The following is an 18,845-nucleotide window of genomic DNA, read 5'->3' as shown; positions in this document are numbered from 1 at the left end:
TGTTAATGGCACATTGAATGTGAGGGGGAGAGGGGACATGGCCCATGTCTTCAGAACGTGTTCCAGGCATGGCCAAGGGCCCAGTCTCTGATGTCTCAATCTGTTCAGGAGGACTCTGCCACATGCCAACTTTTGCTAAACCACTAAAAGATTTAGAGTTTATGGTGAAAGGAGATGTTTAACAAAGGAGAATTCTTCCTTTTGTTGAGATGTGGAAGAGGTATTTCAAGGGCTCTTCCTTTCAGATGTTATCTTTTTCCATCTGGCAGTCTGATTAGGTGGAGGGAAATGATGGAGGCTCTGGATAGTACATCTCCCACATAGGATTTTCCTACTCCATTCTAATCTGAAGGACATGGACATATGAAAGGAAAGACTCACAACTTCAATATACGGTACTGACAATAAAGCTCCCATCCCCCAATGAATCTATCAGTGAATTTTATCAGTTGAAATCCAGGGAATTTAGAGCCCACTTCATTGAAGGGTCCAGGAAACGTGTTGACTCCAAGCTTCAGGTTCAAGTTGCTCAAATATTTCCACCAAGACTTGTTCTTTGTCCATCTTTCAGCTCAGTTTTTCTTCTATTCTGGCTTTATTTTCAATGAGACTCTTCCCAAGTGGTGACTCCTTAATCCACCAGTAACTCTAGGCTTCGGTTTTGCCAATTTTTCGACCCCAGCAGGTAAACAGCACTTCTTTCCAATCATGCCAACAAAATCCCAGGTAGGAATCTTAGGGGTCCAGCTTGACTTATGTGCCTGTCTCTGGATTTACTGAGGCCAAGGGAAACAACACTCTGACTGACTGGGAACAGGCCATAGACCATTTTCTCTAGCCAAGAGAAATATTCAAACTTCACACACCAAGAATAAGCTGAAGGCTGGTTGCCGCAAAGACGACTGGAATGTTGTTCTCAAAAGAAGGCAGTCAAAAAACTCAACAGATCCCACTACATACAAGGATTTAGAATGCAGAAAGCCATCCACACACACACATGCCCACAGATGTTTATCTGGACACTGTAGTGAAAGAGCTGAAATAAATCAGGTGTTAATGTTAATGAATCATTTTGCTGTTTCCTTTTCTTCAGCAAAGTTTTGGAGGCTCATTCATCCAGCAAAGCCTCACCTCTATAGAGCCTTCCCTCTGTGCCTGGTGCTGAGTTAGAACCTAAAGACCAGGCAAGAGCAGGATGTTCTGGCTAGAAGCTCCTAGCCAGAACATGCCACACACTTACTGTATTGCTCTCCAGCACAGATTTCTATATCCTACTATTCTTCTCAAGTAACCATAGACTGGCTTATTTCCCTCTGAATGCTGAGGGCTCCATCTCCAAGTTCCTTTGCTGGAAGGCATATTAGGAAATGGGATGTCCTGCCAGAGACACACACAAGAAATCTGAACTGCATGGCCTTAGGTAAACCCCACGAGGTCTCAGTCAAGGGGTTCCATTCCCCTGCAGCAGGTGTAAGGATAAAAGGCCAATTGTCCTTAGGAACCTATAGGATAAATAGAAAGAATATGCCCCTGCTAGTTAATCTGCTGGTGATAAAGAGTATTGTTTTATCTCCTGCCATTTCCATGGTTCCATGGGATGAGAACTTTTGTGACACAAAGTCCCCTTTGTCTTTCCAGTCCAAAGAGACGTTTAAATTGACCTTTCATGTATCCCTTGGTTGTCACAATCCAAGCACTGAGTTGGTATTATGCATCGAGGGGATTGTTTCTATTCTCCAAAAGGGACTATCATCTACAGAGATGCTATGATGCTAAAAAACAGCGTGATATTCTCCTGCTTTAAAAAATTAAGTTTTTTTAAGCAGTTTTAGATTTACAGAAAAAATGAATCCAAAGTATAATTACCATCTGCTCCCTCACTCTGCTCTCTCCAACCCACTTTCCCCTATTCACACCTTGCATTAGTGTGTTAGTGTGGTATTTTGGCTATCTTGGTATCTAGTGTGGTATCTTGGCTGTAATTGATGAGCCAAGATTACAACATTATCATAACCAAAAATCCATAGCTTACATTAGGGTTTACTCTTTACAATGTGCATTCTGTGGGTTCTGACATGCATAAAGACATGTATCCACCATTACGATATCAGAGTTGTTTTACTGCCCTAAAAATGCTCTGTGCTCTGACTATTCAACCCTCTGTCCTCTCCAATCCCTGACAACCACAGATCTTTTTACTGTCCCCATAGTTTCATCTTTTACAGAATGTCATATAGTGAGGATCATTCACAAAGTATGTGAACTTTTCTAATTGGTGTATTTCACTTAGCAATATGCATTTAAGTTTCCTCCATGTCTTTTTGTGGCCTGAAAAATCATTTTTTTTTATTTTATTTTTTTTATTACAAAAAAATCATTTTTTGTAAATAATTCCTGCTTAAAATTTAAAGCTTTCAGGCTACAACAAGAGTAAAGTTGTCCCTACCTCTTATTTATCTTTCACTGGAATTTTTATAAACCTAAGAGATTACTAGTACTCACCAAAGTTTTTATAAGTGGACTTACTCTGTGTTACTTGAAAGAATTATTACAGTACGATGATATTACAGTCTTTTTTTTTTTTTTTCAAGACTGGAAGAATGAAGATCAAATTCTAATATTTCAGTGCCAGCCAAACTAGAGAAGGTCTATTTAGGCTTCAGACAACACTAGTATTCTTGGCATTTTTACTCAGAAGAATTTATATGTGTGTAATTAGTGTTTTTCTGAAAATAAATGATTTTCTGACTTTTCTTTCCCCCCAGCAGTATTAGAGATCCTGTTCACCTGATTAGTAATAACATTTGTTTTTATTTAACCAAGCAATGACATTCATTTTTATTTGACCAACGAATTCTCTTCTTTACTTATATCTCCTAAACAGAATCCACTTTGTTCATGAGAACAGCGGTGGCAGAGTTCCTATTCACTTTTCTGCTATTTGACAGTCATAAAATGTACAGGCTTTAGAATTTAAGGAAGTGGGGCAAGCATCCCTGCTCTGCCCCTTGATTCTCTGCCCCTTGATTAGCTGTGTGTTTTTTAACAAGTCATTTCTCCTCTCTCTGTCTGTTTTTTCTTTTGTAAATCACAGTTAATAATAGACTTTTTCTTGTAAGACTGTTCTGGATATGGAAACAGATAATCCTGGGAGAGCATTAAGCACAGTTTCAACAACAAAGAAATCTTCCTGAAACATCAGCCAAGCCACATCAGGCAACTGGCCTGTGTATAAAGGAAATGCTGAGTACAGAGTAGATGCTTATGAAATTATTTCTGACTGATAAAGAGGGTAAAGGGAAGGTAACCCTGTCACGTGAGAGCTCTCAGAGAACACAGTGGAGGAAGCTGACTTAATAGCAACTGAGTGTGATGGAGCAGATTAGGTACCCCATGCAATCTTATGGAAGCAAGAATATCACTTCTGCTGCCTTTTGGCTCTGCCCCTGCTGAGAGATAGGGTCTTAGCTAATAACTCACATCCTTCTCTTCTCTCTGAAAGCCCATTTCCTGAGCAAATGCATGCTTTGGAGAGGTGGTTAGCGAATAACCCAGATCCCAGGTTTAATGGACAATTTCTTTCAGGTGAAATTGAAGGGTAGAGCATCATTTTCTGTCTCTCCTTCTCACCACTCCCCGCCCCTCCAACCCAATAACTTATCTTATAGTTTTTAATGTCCTAATGGTGCAAGAAATCCCAATCCCATTCAACACGAGAGCTTACTACATCTATACTGTGGGCATCCTTTTTTTTTTTTTTTAATCCTACTTTTGCTTTCTAACCACTTTCATTTTGCAGACAAAGACTCCTTTGCCAAAGGCAGGATAAATAAACTCAGACACATCCTGTCTCTTTCACATCTTTGTTTATCCATAAACTGTCAAAGATACAGATGAAAATCCACTGAAGTGTGCAACAAAGCGGTTAGACAAAGGCCAAATGAGACTGGTGCACAGAAGCTTGATGTTAGGGAAGATATTATCTAAAATGATACCAAGCCAGCTCGGTATGGTGATGTGAATAAATATTAAAGTTACCAACAAAAGATGACCAACTAATTCAGTTAAGAATGGTCTCAATTTGTGTAAAAAAGTAATCATGAAAAAAATCAATGTGAGAACACATCTATATAGTTAGTGGGAAAGTGACTGCACTGCTGCTGCTAAGTCACTTCAGTCGTGTCCGACTCTGTGCGACCCCATAGACGGCAGCCCACCAGGCTCCCTCGTCCCTGGTATTCTCCAGGCAAGAACACTGGAATGGGTTGTCATTTCCTTCTCCAATGCAAGAAAGTGAAAAGTGAAAGTGACGTCGCTCAGTCATGTCCGACTTTTAGCGACCCCATGGACTGCAGCCTACCAGGCTCTTCCATCCATGGGATTTTCTATTGGAATCTTAATAACTGTGAGATAAGTTAGCTGAGAGGTGGGGGAAAGGTGAGGAGGAGAAAAGCTTAGGGGTTGAGTATAAACTTAAATATGAGAATGGATTTGAAATCTGGCTCCTCGTTTACCTTTAACTGGGTGACACTTCAAACCTCACTTTCCTCATGTGTAGATGGGATAAATTAGTATGTATCTCAGAGGATTATGGGAGAAGGCAATGGCACCCCACTCCAGTACTCTTGCCTGGAAAATCCCATGGACAGAGAAGCCTCGTGCGCTGCAGTCCATGGGGTCGTTAGAGGTCGGACACGACTGAGCGACTTCACTTTCCCTTTTCACTTTCCTGCATTGGAGAAGGAAATGACAACCCACTCCAGTGTTCTTGCCTGGAGAATCCCAGGGATGGGGGAGCCTGGTGGGCTGCCATCTATGGAGTCGCACAGAGTCGGACACGACTGATGTGACTTAGAAGCAGCAGAGGATTATCTTTAAAAGATTTGCTAAGATAAAATATAAAAGTGCTTGGTAATGCTTAGCTCAGACAGACATCGAATTAAAAGAGTTGGCAGTTATCTTTAATATGTTAATAAGGAGTGTGAATTAAAGGGCACATAGCATGCAATGTTGTGCCATTTTTCTGCCATAAAACCTCCTATTCCAGCGCATCCAGTGAGGTTAATGTTCTGCAGAAAACAGTGTGGGAAAAGCTGCCTTAAACAAGCAAACTGAAGACTTAGGTTGGATAGGTGGGTTCTCGTTAGAAATTGAACAGTTTTAAAGTGGTACTTGTGGCTATTTCTGTAACATTTGGGGCATCATGTTAGGGGTCAGGAAGATCTTCATGCTGCCCTCATTTCTATGGAAAATCAGATTTCATTTCCATCATGCCTACTAACAGTAGCTTTCTGAGACCCAATGAAAAACAAGAACCGCCTGTTCAAACTGGTTGCAAGATTTGCAAAGCAGTTTTCTTTTTTGATCCCTACCAGGGCAGCAGACCTGGGTCCATTTCCCCTTGTGTCCCATCACCTCACCTCCCTCGGGCAGGTGCTGTGAACCTGGAAGAAGCATCTGGACCCTCTCTGGAGAAGAGTAAAGTACACGCAAGATTGTGGATGTTTTATGATCTGCAAGAGATGGATCATCCAAGGCTCAGGCTTGCAGCTTCATTTTTCTCTTTTTAACACAGAAGTTCAGCAGTGAAACTCATTTTCCACAACTCCCCAAGTGGTTTTGCAATAAATCTGTGAATTTAATCAGCCTCCTCTGTTGAGGCAATCTTCCCTAATTGGGCATTTGTGGGGAACAATAGACATGATGACAAAAAGACTTCATCTCTGGAAAAGAGGCCAGAGTCTCATCAGTAACACTGATAATAAAGCTCCCACCCCCAGCCAAAGAAACGCAACACTGGCCTCCAGTAGACACCCTTGGCACCAGATTCACTGGTTCCAGGTCATATTTGCTTTCTAGACCACCATCTCATTCTCCTCCTTCCTGTCGCCAATAACAAGAAAATGAAAATTCTGAAATGAAAACTGAGCATCATCTCCAGCACCACATAGGCCAGTAACTAAGTGGACTACTAAGTTGATTTCAAGTTTCCCAGAAGATTGCAATAGAGTAATGCGGAACTGCAATGAGAACTGAGAACAAAGCTAACACAGAATCTGAACAACACAGTCTTGTTTCCTTTCTCTTTCTCTAACTGGGGATTCCCACTCATCTCTGCCAGTCCTGGCAGTAATGTTGGGGGTTGGAAGGGCCTCGGGCAATGTCACACACAGAGCTGTTGGCTATCCATTGGCAAAGCAAACTATTAAAAAAAAAAAAAAAAAGCAGGGATGTTGAGCTAGGTGCCTCATGTTCCCTAATTATTGGACAAGTACAATCTCCAGATTGGCTGGTATCTGGCCTGCATAGGTCAGGAGTTGAGAGACAGTGATTCTAGTAATGGAGGCAGGCCTGTCAGGGCTACTCAGCCCATTTGAAGAGGATGGAGAGGAAGGGCAGATACAACATAGCTTTTTCCATGCTGGAAAATGAGAGAAGCAAAGTGTGGTAATGAATTAGAAGTGGAACAACGGGAAGAATTTCACAAAGATGCCATCTGTCCCACCTCCATGCAGCTGAGCCTGACATTCTGGCATCCTCTTGGTTCTCTGCCTATGAGAGCATCCTGACACTCAGCCACTCCACCTCTCAAGGCTGTTGGCGGTCAAGAGAGCACGTGGGTGATAAACACAGAAACCCACCTCTGGTCAGTAGACACAGGACAAAAATGGGAGGAAGAACTCTGAAAAAAATGCCATCTTCCCAGCCAATTGGACCCAAATACAAAAGAGCCAGTGTGCTTCAACTCCTGTAGCTGCAGGCCCTCACTGCTGCGTGAATAGGGGCACTGATGGGGCAGAAATGCAATAAAATCCCAGGTGCCCTCATTTCAGTCCTGAGTTGTGGTTTCTCTGCTTCCTCCCACTGGCCAGCTTCAGCATGAATTGCTCCCAAAACCAACAGTGAAATTTAACCTCCATTCCTTGCAGGAAAAGAAGAAATCCTCGTCTCTTCCGGGAATTTTCTTTTGGTGTAAATCTTGCAGGCTCTGGCATGCCTCTCATATACACACACGCTTGCGGGGGGGTGAGTTAGGGGGGTGGGTTCCAGATGATCTTTCTTTGTAGAACAGGGCTCTCAACAAGGTGTGGTCTTTGGACAGAAAGGATCAGCATCACCTGAGAACTCATTATAGATGCAAATACTTGGTCTCACCCAGTCCACTGAATTCAAAGCTCTGAGGATTGGACCCAGCAGTCCAATGAACACTTAATTTTGAGAACCACTATACAGGCTGATCATTTCTCCACAATTCCTATTTTTATATCCGTGTCTTTGGTCCTCCTGTTTTCATTTGATATGCTTCTTTCTTTCCAGCTTGGCAGGCTCCTAGTCAGTCTTTGTGAAGTGAAAAGTGAAAGTGAAGTCGCTCAGTCGTGTCCGACTCTTAGCGACCCCATGGACTGCAGCCTACCAGGCTCCTCCGTCCATGGGATTTTCCAGGCAAGAGTACTGGAGTGGGGTGCCGTTGCCTTCTCCTAACAGTCTTAAACTTTGCTAAAGACAATCTACTTGGTTTACCACAGCAATAAGCATTTTATAAAGTACTCAAGAAATAACACTTATAAAAATAGGAGGAAAATTTTAGGTGAGAGCACAAAACGAAAATCACCTCATTCTCTGGCAAAGAGCTCTCCCAAAATGTCAAGTCTACAAGAAGAGATGTTTAGCAAAACAGTGTTTGGGCTGACTCAGGCACCAGCGAGTGTTCAGGTGGCCTTTCCTCAGGTTTGCTTCATCGGTGCACGGGTATTTGCAGGCGCCTGCTCAAGGTAGGCCAGGGCGCCCTGGGGGATGTCGGCTGGCTTTTTGTGCTGCATGTTGATGTCCTCCAGCACCTGCTGCCAATGTCTTAGTTTTGTCAAGTGCTTCTGGACCAGAGCATCCTCTCGCTGTAATTCATTCCTCAGTTCTGAGACATCCTCTTTGATAACCTGCTCTGGTTTCTGGACAGATAACTGCAATCTTTTTTGTAGGAAAAAACATTCTGTCTGTCTTGCAATATCCAGGAATTTCTGGATACACTGGTCAACACCAGTTCGAATTTCTTCCTGATCTGTACCATTGACATAATTTTGACTCACCAGAGAAGCAAAGCAAGCTTTAAAATATGACTCCAACTTGTCCACCAAAATACTGTTAGAAGTTCTTGGAATGCCTGGCGTAGCCTGAAGAAGCGAAGCCTGGCCCAGGAGCCCCGATGGAGGTTGCGGAGGTCTGAGTGGCTGTCCAGAGAACATGCCTCCCAATGGAGCTGAAAGTCAGTCTTTAAAGGCCTCCAAATAATACTCTATTCTATTTGTAAGCCTCTCCTGACACCATCTTCTCCACTAAGCAAAACCAACTGCCTTGTGTTCTGACAACACTTTAGGCAGCCACTAATATATTATATTGCAATCATCTTGTATGTGTTTTCCATACCAGGCTGAGAGGACAGGAAAATGTCTAATTCAGCAAACAGTTTATACAAAGTATCCAAGCCTCTCATTGTGTTACCTCTGGTGATGTCAACATAAAATAATGAAAAGCTTAATTAAAAAGTGAGACTGCCTCATTTATACAACTCATTTTTGCATGCCATTTGCATGAGATTGCAAATTCCAGGCTTAAAGTCTTACCTCTGACACATGTTACTTATGTAACCCATAACTGTGCTCAAACTATTTAACATTATTTAATCTCATTCACAGGCTTCCCTTGTGGCTCAGCTGGTAAAGAATCTGCCCACAGTGCAGGAGACTTGGGTTCGATGCCTGGGTTGGGAAGATCCCTTGGAGAAGGGAAAGGTTACCTACTTCAGTATTCTGACCTAGAGAATTCCATGGCCTGTACAGTCCATAGGGTCACAAAGAGTCGGACACGACTGAGTAACTTTCACACATAATCTCATTCATAGTAAGGAAACGTTGGTAGTACTTTGTGCTAATAGGTGAATGAATTAGAAATATGCATACAGTGTTCAGCCACAGTACCTGACCAGAGGAAGTACTCAGTGAATGCTTGTTGTTATTGCTAATTACAATAATATCAACATTAGCAGTGTCGCCATCATCATCATTATCATATCACTAACAACCTGCACGGCACCTGGTATACAAAGTATGAACATAAATGTGAGAATTTAAAAAAGGTCAAAGCTCAAGGCTGATCTACTGTCTACACTTCATGGGGTACTTGACACCATAAACAAATTTGACTTTAAGGAAGATGTTTCAGATATTCAAAAAGATACAGAGAACTTTTAGAAATAGCATATCCATGACATTTGTGGCTGCTGAGCTGCCCTTAGCTTTCAAGTTAGTTTCACAGCTCCCTCCTGGTGTCCTCACTCTTTATCTACCCATAAACCCCAAAGGACCAAAGGAAGATACCCATCACATCAGTCTAGACTTTCAACTGCTCAAACATTCAACAGACATCTTGAGGCTGCTATTCTCTCTACTACAATTTAGGGATTGTTTCTGCCTGGCACCAAGAGCTCTGTGGACTGAAACTCCTTTCCCTGATTCCCCATCAATCTCTCTGACATCGCTTCTCTGATAAAGCAGCCCACGTACCATGGTATGGAGGTGGATTCTTGGGAAAGGGTCTCATTGCCATGTTAATCCTCTTCCTAAACTGGTTGGAGCCAATAATGATGTGTCTGGACAGCAGACAGAGTTTATTTCAATAGTAAATGTGTAGCAGAGGCACCGATGGCTTTCAAAAGATGAAAAATGCTAAAATAGTGAATGGGAAAAATGAAACAGTAGACTTTATATGGAAAGAGACTTTTTTTTAACCAGGACTTCAAGAACCACAACTGTTTTTTGACAATTAATTTTTTAAGTCACCTGGCTCCTTCTTTTCCTTTTCTTATGTTCCCTTGCCCTTGCCCCATTTCTTCTTTTGTCTTCCTATCAGCATATTCAGGGTCACGGAAATCTACCAAGTCAGATACGAGCATTGCCTACATGCCACATGCATTATGGAACACAATCTCCTTTAATCCCCACAAAAGCTCACTAAGGACTATTACATATAATTTTTTAAAAATAAGGAAAATGAGGGAATTCCCTGGTGGTCTAGTGGTTAGGACTCCACACTTTTACTACCGATAGCCTGAGGAACTAAGATCCCGCAAGCTGTGTGGTGTAGCAAAAATAATAATAATAAAAAGTATGGAAAAAGAGAATCAAATAGTAAAGTACAATTTTCTCAAGGAGGCATAGCTAGCAAGTATGAGAACCAATATTCTTGGTTCTGAGCTAGATGATTCCAAAGCCGAGGTTATTTGTATTACACTGGGCTTGGTTGCTAAATGCCTTCTTCCAAGTGACCCATGATAACTACATTTTGTGCATCTGCTGCTGCTGCTGCTGCTAAGTCGCTTCAGTCGTGTCCGACTCTGTGCGACCCCATAGACGGAAGCCCACCAGGCTCCCCGTCCCTGGGATTCTCCAGGCAAGAACACTGGAGTGGGTTGCCATTTCCTTCTCCAATGCATGAAAGTGAAAAGTGAAAGTGAAGTAGCTCAGTCGTGTCTGACTCTGTGCGACCCCATGGACTGTAGCCCACCAGGCTCCTCCATCTATGGGATTTTCCAGGCAAGAGTACTGGAGTGGGTTGCCATTGCCTTCTCCATGTGCATCTACTGATGGGGAAAAGGACCCCATTTGGACCCCTTGGCCCACCTCATTAGACTAGACCATCAGGACAACTGTTATTTAAGCATGGTTCTCTAAATTATACCCTAACTCTAATCAGCTTTTTCTCAACAATGCCTGTGACCCTAGGGGAGGGAACACGATGACCACAGGCACAGACTCACTCAAGGGGTTCAGTCTACAGATTTAGCAGCTACATTATTTCTTGAAGCAGAGAAACAAGGTATTTCTGTATCTTACCAGTATCTGTAGGAGTCAGAAGGCAGAGAGACAGAGAGAGCAAAGTCCTGGGCAAGTAAGAAGCTATGGAAGGACACACAGCAGCAAATTTAAATGTGATTTGGCAACCATCAGCTCTCGGACTCAGGACCCGACAAGCTCACTCCACTGATAGGAGAGGGGACCCAACTGAGTGAAATGTGATTGTTTCTGACCAGCCCATTTCTTCCCTTGGGAGAAGAGGACACCATAGCAAAGGGAATTTCAAAATTGGGTCCCATAAAATGTAAAGGAATGAACACAGGCAAATGAATCATTCACTGAATCTCTTTGAGTTCTTGCATATTATTAAAAAATGATGGGTGGGTTTGACTATTCAAAAATGGGGATACATTCTAAAAATGATACCTTTTTCATAAAAAAAAAGCTAGGCTGTAATTTTTCCAGGGGTCAGACGGGTACCATGCATATTTTTATAATCTCTTTGGGGTGTTGGAGTGGGACTGGTTTGGTGCTATTAAAGGAGAAAGAATTTTGACATGTAGTTTTCTCTCCTTTTTCTGAGGTTGTGGTGGACAAGCAGGCACTCAGATTTTGCAACTCTAACTAAAATGACACCCCTACTTCATGGTTTGGGGCTGTTTTTCCAAGAGTGGGCACAGATGGTGTTTCTGTCTCCTCCAGAGAATATTTTAGGATATAAAGTCTCTGAAATAAATTATTCAACTGAGGTCAAAATAGTCTTCTGGAAAAAATCATATATGAATAGGAAATAAGAACAACCTGGCTGAGGCTGAAAAAAAATGCATCTGGTTTTTAGAAATGGTAATATTTGTAATAATGTTTGTATTGGGAATGTAATGAGACATGGATTGTGGAAGGGGAGGGCAGCTTTACTCGGGAAATTTAGTTGACTGTCTGTTCTTTCATCCCCTCCCCTCCTTAACTCCCCTCCTCCCCTTTCACTTTTCTTCCCTCATTTTCCCTCCTCTCTCTCCCTCCTGATTCTCCACCCCCATCCCCCAACACACACACAGGGATTGGTGAAGAGTAGACAGAGGTCTTTATTTCTAAAACTTTGATGAGCATATGAATGTCCTGGAGATTCTGTTCAGCTTTAGATTCTGTAGGTCTGGTTTGAGGTTTGAGAGTCTGCGTTTCCAACAAGCTTCCAGATTAGGGCTTCTTTCCTAGACTGCAGATCATACTTAGAGTAACATGTGCTAGAGGAAGTTTTATCATTACAAATACATGGTAGAGTGGAGTAACACTATGATTTTCTAGGCTAGTAAATGAATTCTTTCACTCATTCCTTCAATCAGTATTTAATGAAAACTGCTCTGTGCTGGGGTCTGTGCCTGGTATTGGGGGATAAAAATGATGAGTCTAACAGACACTACCCCTTTGTTAAGACCCTAGTACATATGACCAACATTAATCTGATAATCACATACTGAAATTTAATACTGCATCTATATTAAGTCCAAAGAAGAAGTGCAGGGGTGATGAGATCTTAAAATGTGGTGTCTTTATTAGAGGGTCAGAAAAGGCTTCCCTGAGGAAGTGATATTGAGTTGAGTAATGAATAATAAGAGTCATTATTATTATCAAAGAAAGAAGTCACCCATTACTGAACACTTACACTGGGCTGGTACCTTACTATCTCCATGTATTATCTCACTGAATCCTCACAGCAACCTTGTAAGGTAGGTGCTACGAAGATCATGGCATCCAATCCCATCACTTCATGGGAAATAGATGGGGAAACAGTGTCAGACTTTATTGTTTTGGGCTCCAAAATCATTGCAGATGGTAACTGCAGCCATGAAATTAAAAAAGACGCTTACTCCTTGGAAGGAAAGTTATGACCAACCTAGATAGCATATTCAGAAGCAGAGACATTACTTTGCCAACAAAGGTTCGTCTAGTCAAGGCTATGGTTTTTCCTGTGGTCGTGTATGGATGTGAGATTTGGACTGTGAAGAAGGCTGAGGGCCGAAGAATTGATGCTTTTGAACTGTGGTGTTGGAGAAGACTCTTGCGAGTCCCTTGGACTGCAAGGAGATCCAACCAGTCCATTCTGAAGGAGATCAGCCTGGGATTTCTTTGGAAGGAATGATGCTAAAGCTGAAACTCCAGTACTTTGGCCACCTCATGCGAAGAGTTGACTCATTGGAAAAGACTCTGATGCTGGGAGGGATTGGGGGCAAGAGGAGAAGGGGACGACAGAGGATGAGATGGCTGGATGGCATCACTGACTCGATGGGCGTGAGTCTCAGTGAAGTCCGGGAATTGGTGATGGTCAGGAAGGCCTGGCATGCTGCGATTCATGGGGTCGCAAAGAGTCGGACACGACTGAGCGACTGATCTGATCTGATGATTATCCAGATTCACAGAAGAGAGGCCTGAGGCTCAGAGAACCTGTAGAGGTCACACAGGTAGCACAGAGCTAATCATGACTCCAATGCAGATAACACATAGTCTCAATGACTCCACTGCTTCCGTTTATCACCTAGGACAATAACTACGAAGATCACTGAATCAACTGAATCTAATGAATTGGCCTTTGCTCTTTGTTGTATTTAAAAACAGCCACAGTGAGATCTGTTCTGCTCTTGCTGATACAATGTCACAGGGAGAGCTCTGAGAAGGAATCAGAAAACAGGATTTGGCATTCTAGCTTTGCCAATAATAGGCTATGGGTTTAGGCAACAGCCATGACAGCTGCCGCTTTTCAAGTACCTACTGTATGCCTGAGATGTTGCCAGGAGCTTAACATATGATTATCCCAAATTTTCAAGATAATTTTTGTCAGATCACAGTTGTGTATTAATGTCTGTGTTTCATAGGTGAGGAAACTGAAGGAGAAGTTAAAGTGTCATAATTTTAACAGTTAGGACAGGGATGGGAGAGATTGTTCAATGGTTCTCAAAGTTTTCTGGAGAACATCATGTCTAAGGCCTTTTGAGGGGGATCAAAACTCTTTGTATACTAACATGTAGATATTAGTTAACTATCTTTTAATACTGTATTGACATTTGCAGTAATGATTCAAAAGCAATGGTGAAAAAAGTTGTTGGTGTCTTAGCAAAACATAGGGCCATGCTTCACTGTATGAAGGGAGCTTAGCTCCCCAACCAAGAATTAAACTGGCGCCCCCTGCACAGTGAAGTGAACTTTAACCACTGGACCACCAGGGAAAGCCTCCAAATAATTTTTTATTAGTGATGTTAATTGTATAAGTTTAAGTAACATTTTTCCCTCAAGGTGTATGAGTGCTTTTGATAAATATACTCACAATAAATCAACAAAGTTTCAGAAGATCAAAACGTAACTCTACTGGAAGCTAATGTCTAGAAACATGTGCTATGTCAATAATCAAAAAGACCCCTGGTATGATAACCTGAAAGTATATCTTGCCAGTAATATAATTGTTGAGCTTTCAGGAAAAAATTAGAATTTTTGTAAACTTGTACCTACCGCCATCAGCTTGTTAACTTTCCAATTTCTAAAGTACCACCCCCACCTTTTTAAATGAGAGTTGTGACATTAATGAACCTTTAAAACAAAAGATCTGCAAAAGTCAGTGCACTAGGTACCTTCCAAATGTCCAACGCATAGTGGTTTTGTTTGTTTTAGATGCATGGGTAAAAGAACCACTGGAAATACAAAACGGACTCGTGGATTTTACTATAACAAAGTCTGAAAAGTCAGTCAATACCGTTTCAGATTCCACATTACAACTAAACTGACGAAAATAATACTTGTCAAATTTTGTGTACTATCAAAGAACAACTATAGTTATATGAGAAAGCTGTTAAACTATTCCCTTCTTTCCCAATTGTGTATCCGTGTGAAGCTGGATTTCCTTTATATACTTCAATCAAAACAACATGTAGTAGATTGAAGGCAGAAGCAAATATGATCAAACTGTCTGCTATTAATTGGACATTAAATGTCATATAATGTTACTCTTTTTTCCAAACATTTTCTATTTTGAAAAATATAATTATTTCTCTTAACATATTTATGTTAACATATAATGAATTTATTGATATTATTTTAAAATGAATTAAAGAAGAAATATTTAAAAAATTGTCTTAGTTTTGATTTTGAATACAATAAACATCTATAGGCACAATGCACATAAGCAAAGTTCTGTGGGATCCTTAACACTTTTTCTGTGGGTATAAAGAGGTCCAGAATGAAAGGACACTTGGTGTAAGAAGACCGATTCCGGGACGAGATCTTCCTGGCCTCACCAATATCTTGTAAGAGATAAAGAATCTGGGGAAAGTCATTCCCATTCTCTCTGCCTTATTTTCCCATCTATATCATGCAGATGAAAACAGTAGTTCCTATCTCCTTGTGAACGCTAAACTAGTTAATAAGGATATACTCTAAGAACATTTCCTGTAGATATTAGCTCTTGTCTGATTTCAGAGCCAGTGTTCTTCCCATTAGATACACTTTTCTGAGTATCATCTTCCTTATTTCTGATCTTTATTTTTAAAGTCCCTCAGCTTACCCATTGCAAGCCTTTGCAAATATATTCCCTGATGATTAAAAACATAATAGTGCAGCATTCTAGCTAGAAGTGATGCCAGCTTAGAAAACATGCTATTTAGTCTTTGAGTGTAGTGTCTGGACAAAGGAAGTTATTTAAAGAGCATACCTAGATCTGCTATAGATTTAGAAATGCTCTTTGGATTTGAATTAAATATTTTTTTAGAATTGACTGATCAAGTATTTTGATTATGAAAGTAAGCAATGCCAACATTCCAATAGGCATAGAGTTGCATTCTGTTTTTCAGCAAACAGAGCCACAGGACTCTTGGGGCACTGGAGCAGCGGTGTTGGAAACAGATGAAAGTTAATGATGGCAGTAATGCATATTTTAGGTGTGTCTATCAGAGAAGATACAAACAATGAATAAATAAAAATATACAGCATGTTAGCTGATACTAAGTACAATGAAGAGAAAACAGGGGGAGGGTAAGGATATATGATATGAATGTGGGCTGCATTTTCATGAGGGTAGGCAGGAAAGACTTCATTGCAGAGGTGATTTTGGAGTAAAACCTGAGGGAGTGATCCATATGGATATCTGGGCAAGAGAACGCCAGACAGAGGGAGTAGCAGGTGCAAAGACATAAGAGGAATATTCCTGGCATGTTACAGGGACAGCAAGGAGGCAAGTACAGCTGGAATTGAGTGGGCAAGGCAGGAGTAGAAGATGTGATCGGAGAGGTAAGGGGTGCCAGGCCACAAAGGGTCTTGTTGGCCTTTACACACTGACTTGGAAAGCCATTAAAGACTTTTGGGAAGATGAGTGAAATGCTTTGACCTTCATTTTGACAGATACAGAGAGTCTATACCTAGTATATTTTTGCAATAAATATGGCAAGAGAGACTGGTGACTCGGGTTACAAGGTAGCCATGGAGGTGGTGACATATGGGAAGATTTCAGATCTATTTTGAAACTAGAATCAACAAGATTTGCTGATGTATGGGATGTGTGATTTGACAAAAAGAACTGAATTAAGGATCACTCTAAACCTGAGTACCTGCTAGGATGGAATTTCCATAATTGAGACAAAGAAGACTCAGGAAAGAACAAGTTTGCTGGGAGCAGTAGGGAGAACAGAGATCAGGTTTGCATGTGTTAATTTTAGGATGCCTACTAGGTATCCAGATTTATTTAGATAATACTCAAGGATGATCCAAATCAGTAAAAACAACTGCTATATTGTTAGGAATTGCTGAAAAAAAATTTCGGGTGGCTGTATTTCTTTCCTGGAAAAAAAAGAAAAAAACACCACCTGAAAAATTACATATAAGAGTTTCTCTTAAACATTATTCAGGTGCAGTTCCAGAACTGAACACCCTACCCCAGTTGCAGTCTTATTAAAGTTTTGGAAGAAAAGACTTATCTGTTTTGGAACACAATGCCTCTACCTCTACTTATGGAGCTAAAAATAGCTCTTACTTCCCAGTGTACAGGGATCTCTAACTGGCCTTCCACTTATGTCCAGGCTGAACTGACAAATGAATATTCAAGGCTCACCTGTCTACCACTCACACTGCATCTGGGTTTAGAATCATTTCAATTTTCTATAGTTCCTTTTGCTTTTTCCACCGACGTAACTCTCTCCACTGCCTCATTCCCCTCTTACTGATGCTGGTGTCGAGTTTGGCTGCCTGATTCATTGTTATTAATAGTGAAAACAGTACTTCCCAATTTAGTATCATCTGCAGATTTCATTAACATGCTGTTTGTATTTTTGTCCTAATACTTCCAAAGGATGTGCAATAACATAGATAATCACTTTACAATTAAAACAAATGAAAGGTCTTTTTTTTTTTTTTTTTTTTTGAGGATGAAAAGGGACAGGCTTTATGTTGGTTTTTTTCAATAGCTCCTTTGCTCAGAAGATCAGAAAATACTCAAGAAAAAAGGAGCAGGTATAGATCTTTTTTTAAGAGGATGCCAATCCATTTACGGGTTGGTAAGAATTGGCCAGAAGCCTAAGTGATGTTCCTCATCCACATTATACCACACATACTTTCTAAACAAAGACCAAGAGGAAACACACATTTCATAACCTAAAGTCTTTTAGCTTCATCAAATGCCAGAAAGCAAATGCAATGGCAGAATACAACACATTAATGTGTTTTGACATAATAATTGTGCCTGTTTCTTCTTAGTAAGCCAAGCTGAGGATTTCCAACCAAATAGAGGCAGGGTGGGGCTATCAAATTACAGATGTGCCCCAGACTTGTGAGGGGCATTTACTTAATGGACCATTTAAACACTTGTCTCCATGTCAGTGATGATACAAACATGACATCTCTGAGCTGGAGAGTCGCTCTTATGCGCACAGAACTTCATGAAATCATGGGATAAGGCTTGAAGAGGAATTTTTAACTAGGAATACATTTCAAGGTTCAGTTGCATGCTGAAGACCGCAGAAAGAAATTCACTTTTAATGACTATGTGAATCCATGGAGCAGGGCCATTTTATTTCATTTCTGCATAGCTAGCTGAAAAGTGAAAGTTGCTCAGTTATGTCTGACTCTTTGCAATCCCAGGGACTGTAGCCCACCAGGCTCCTCTGTTCTTGGGATTTTCCAGGCAAGAATACTGGAGTGGGTTGCCATTTACTCTTCCAGGGGATCTTCCTGACTCAGGGATTAAACTAGCATCTCTTGTGTCTCCTGCACTGGCAGGCAGATTCTTTACCACTGAACAATCTGGGAAGCCCACATAGACGTAGTATTTTAAGTACACCTTTATTAAAAGTATCGACATATAAATGGACTTGTGTGATTCAAACCCCATATTGTTCAGGGGTCAACTGTTCTGTTACTTCCCCCAAAGAAAGGGAGGACTGTTTGGAGAATCCAAAACAACAAAAGCAACTCCTGTGTCTCCTGCTTTGCAGGCAGATTCTTTACCATTTGAGCCACCATGTAAGCCCAAAGAGAAGCTTTATTTTTCTCATCTCAGAGCTGAGAGACATCTTTTTTTTAATAATTTTAATTAATTTTTTAATCGAAGGACAATTGCTTTACAGAATTTTGTTGTTTTCTGTTAAACCTCAATATGAATCAGCCATAGGAATACATATATCCCCTCCCTTTTGAACCTCCCTCCCATTTCCCTCCCCATCCCATCGCTCTAGGTTGATATAGAACCCCTGTTTGAGTTTCCTGAGCCATACAGCAAATTCCCGTTGGCTATCTATTTTACATATGGTAATGTAAGTTTCCATGTTAAGAGAGACATCTTTTTAATGCTTTTAGAATGACTGTCTCCAACTCTTCTTGATAATGTTTGTTTTGTTTTTCTCAACTGGAATATTCCTTCTAGCCTAGGTAATTCCCATCCTAAGAAGTTTTTGGTTAAGTATGACATTTTGTTTTTGTTTGTTTGCTTTGGTTGCTTGGAAAAGAAATCAAATTAGGTAACTTTACTCA

At 40.9% G+C, this 18,845-nt stretch overlaps 1 protein-coding gene and 1 long non-coding RNA gene across 9 annotated transcripts in view; one reads left to right on the top strand and one right to left on the bottom strand.

Moving 5' to 3' along the window:
- The window catches only part of LOC133235248 (uncharacterized), a 318,764-nt gene that overhangs the window by 132,707 nt on the left and 167,212 nt on the right, over positions 1-18,845 (top strand). The gene's annotated exons all lie outside the window — the stretch shown is intronic.
- Positions 7,520-8,261, bottom strand: LOC133235636 (mediator of RNA polymerase II transcription subunit 28-like; the record flags this gene model as incomplete). The annotated part of the gene is made up of 1 exon (XM_061397351.1): positions 7,520-8,261. A coding segment is annotated over one exon (537 nt), but the record flags the coding sequence as incomplete, so codon positions are not given.

This window comes from Bos javanicus, chromosome 22, assembly GCF_032452875.1.
Source record: "Bos javanicus breed banteng chromosome 22, ARS-OSU_banteng_1.0, whole genome shotgun sequence".
Taxonomy (NCBI): Eukaryota; Metazoa; Chordata; class Mammalia; order Artiodactyla; family Bovidae; genus Bos; species Bos javanicus.
The sequence above is the reverse complement of the archived record's forward strand: the minus strand, read 5'-3'. Positions and strand labels throughout refer to the sequence as shown.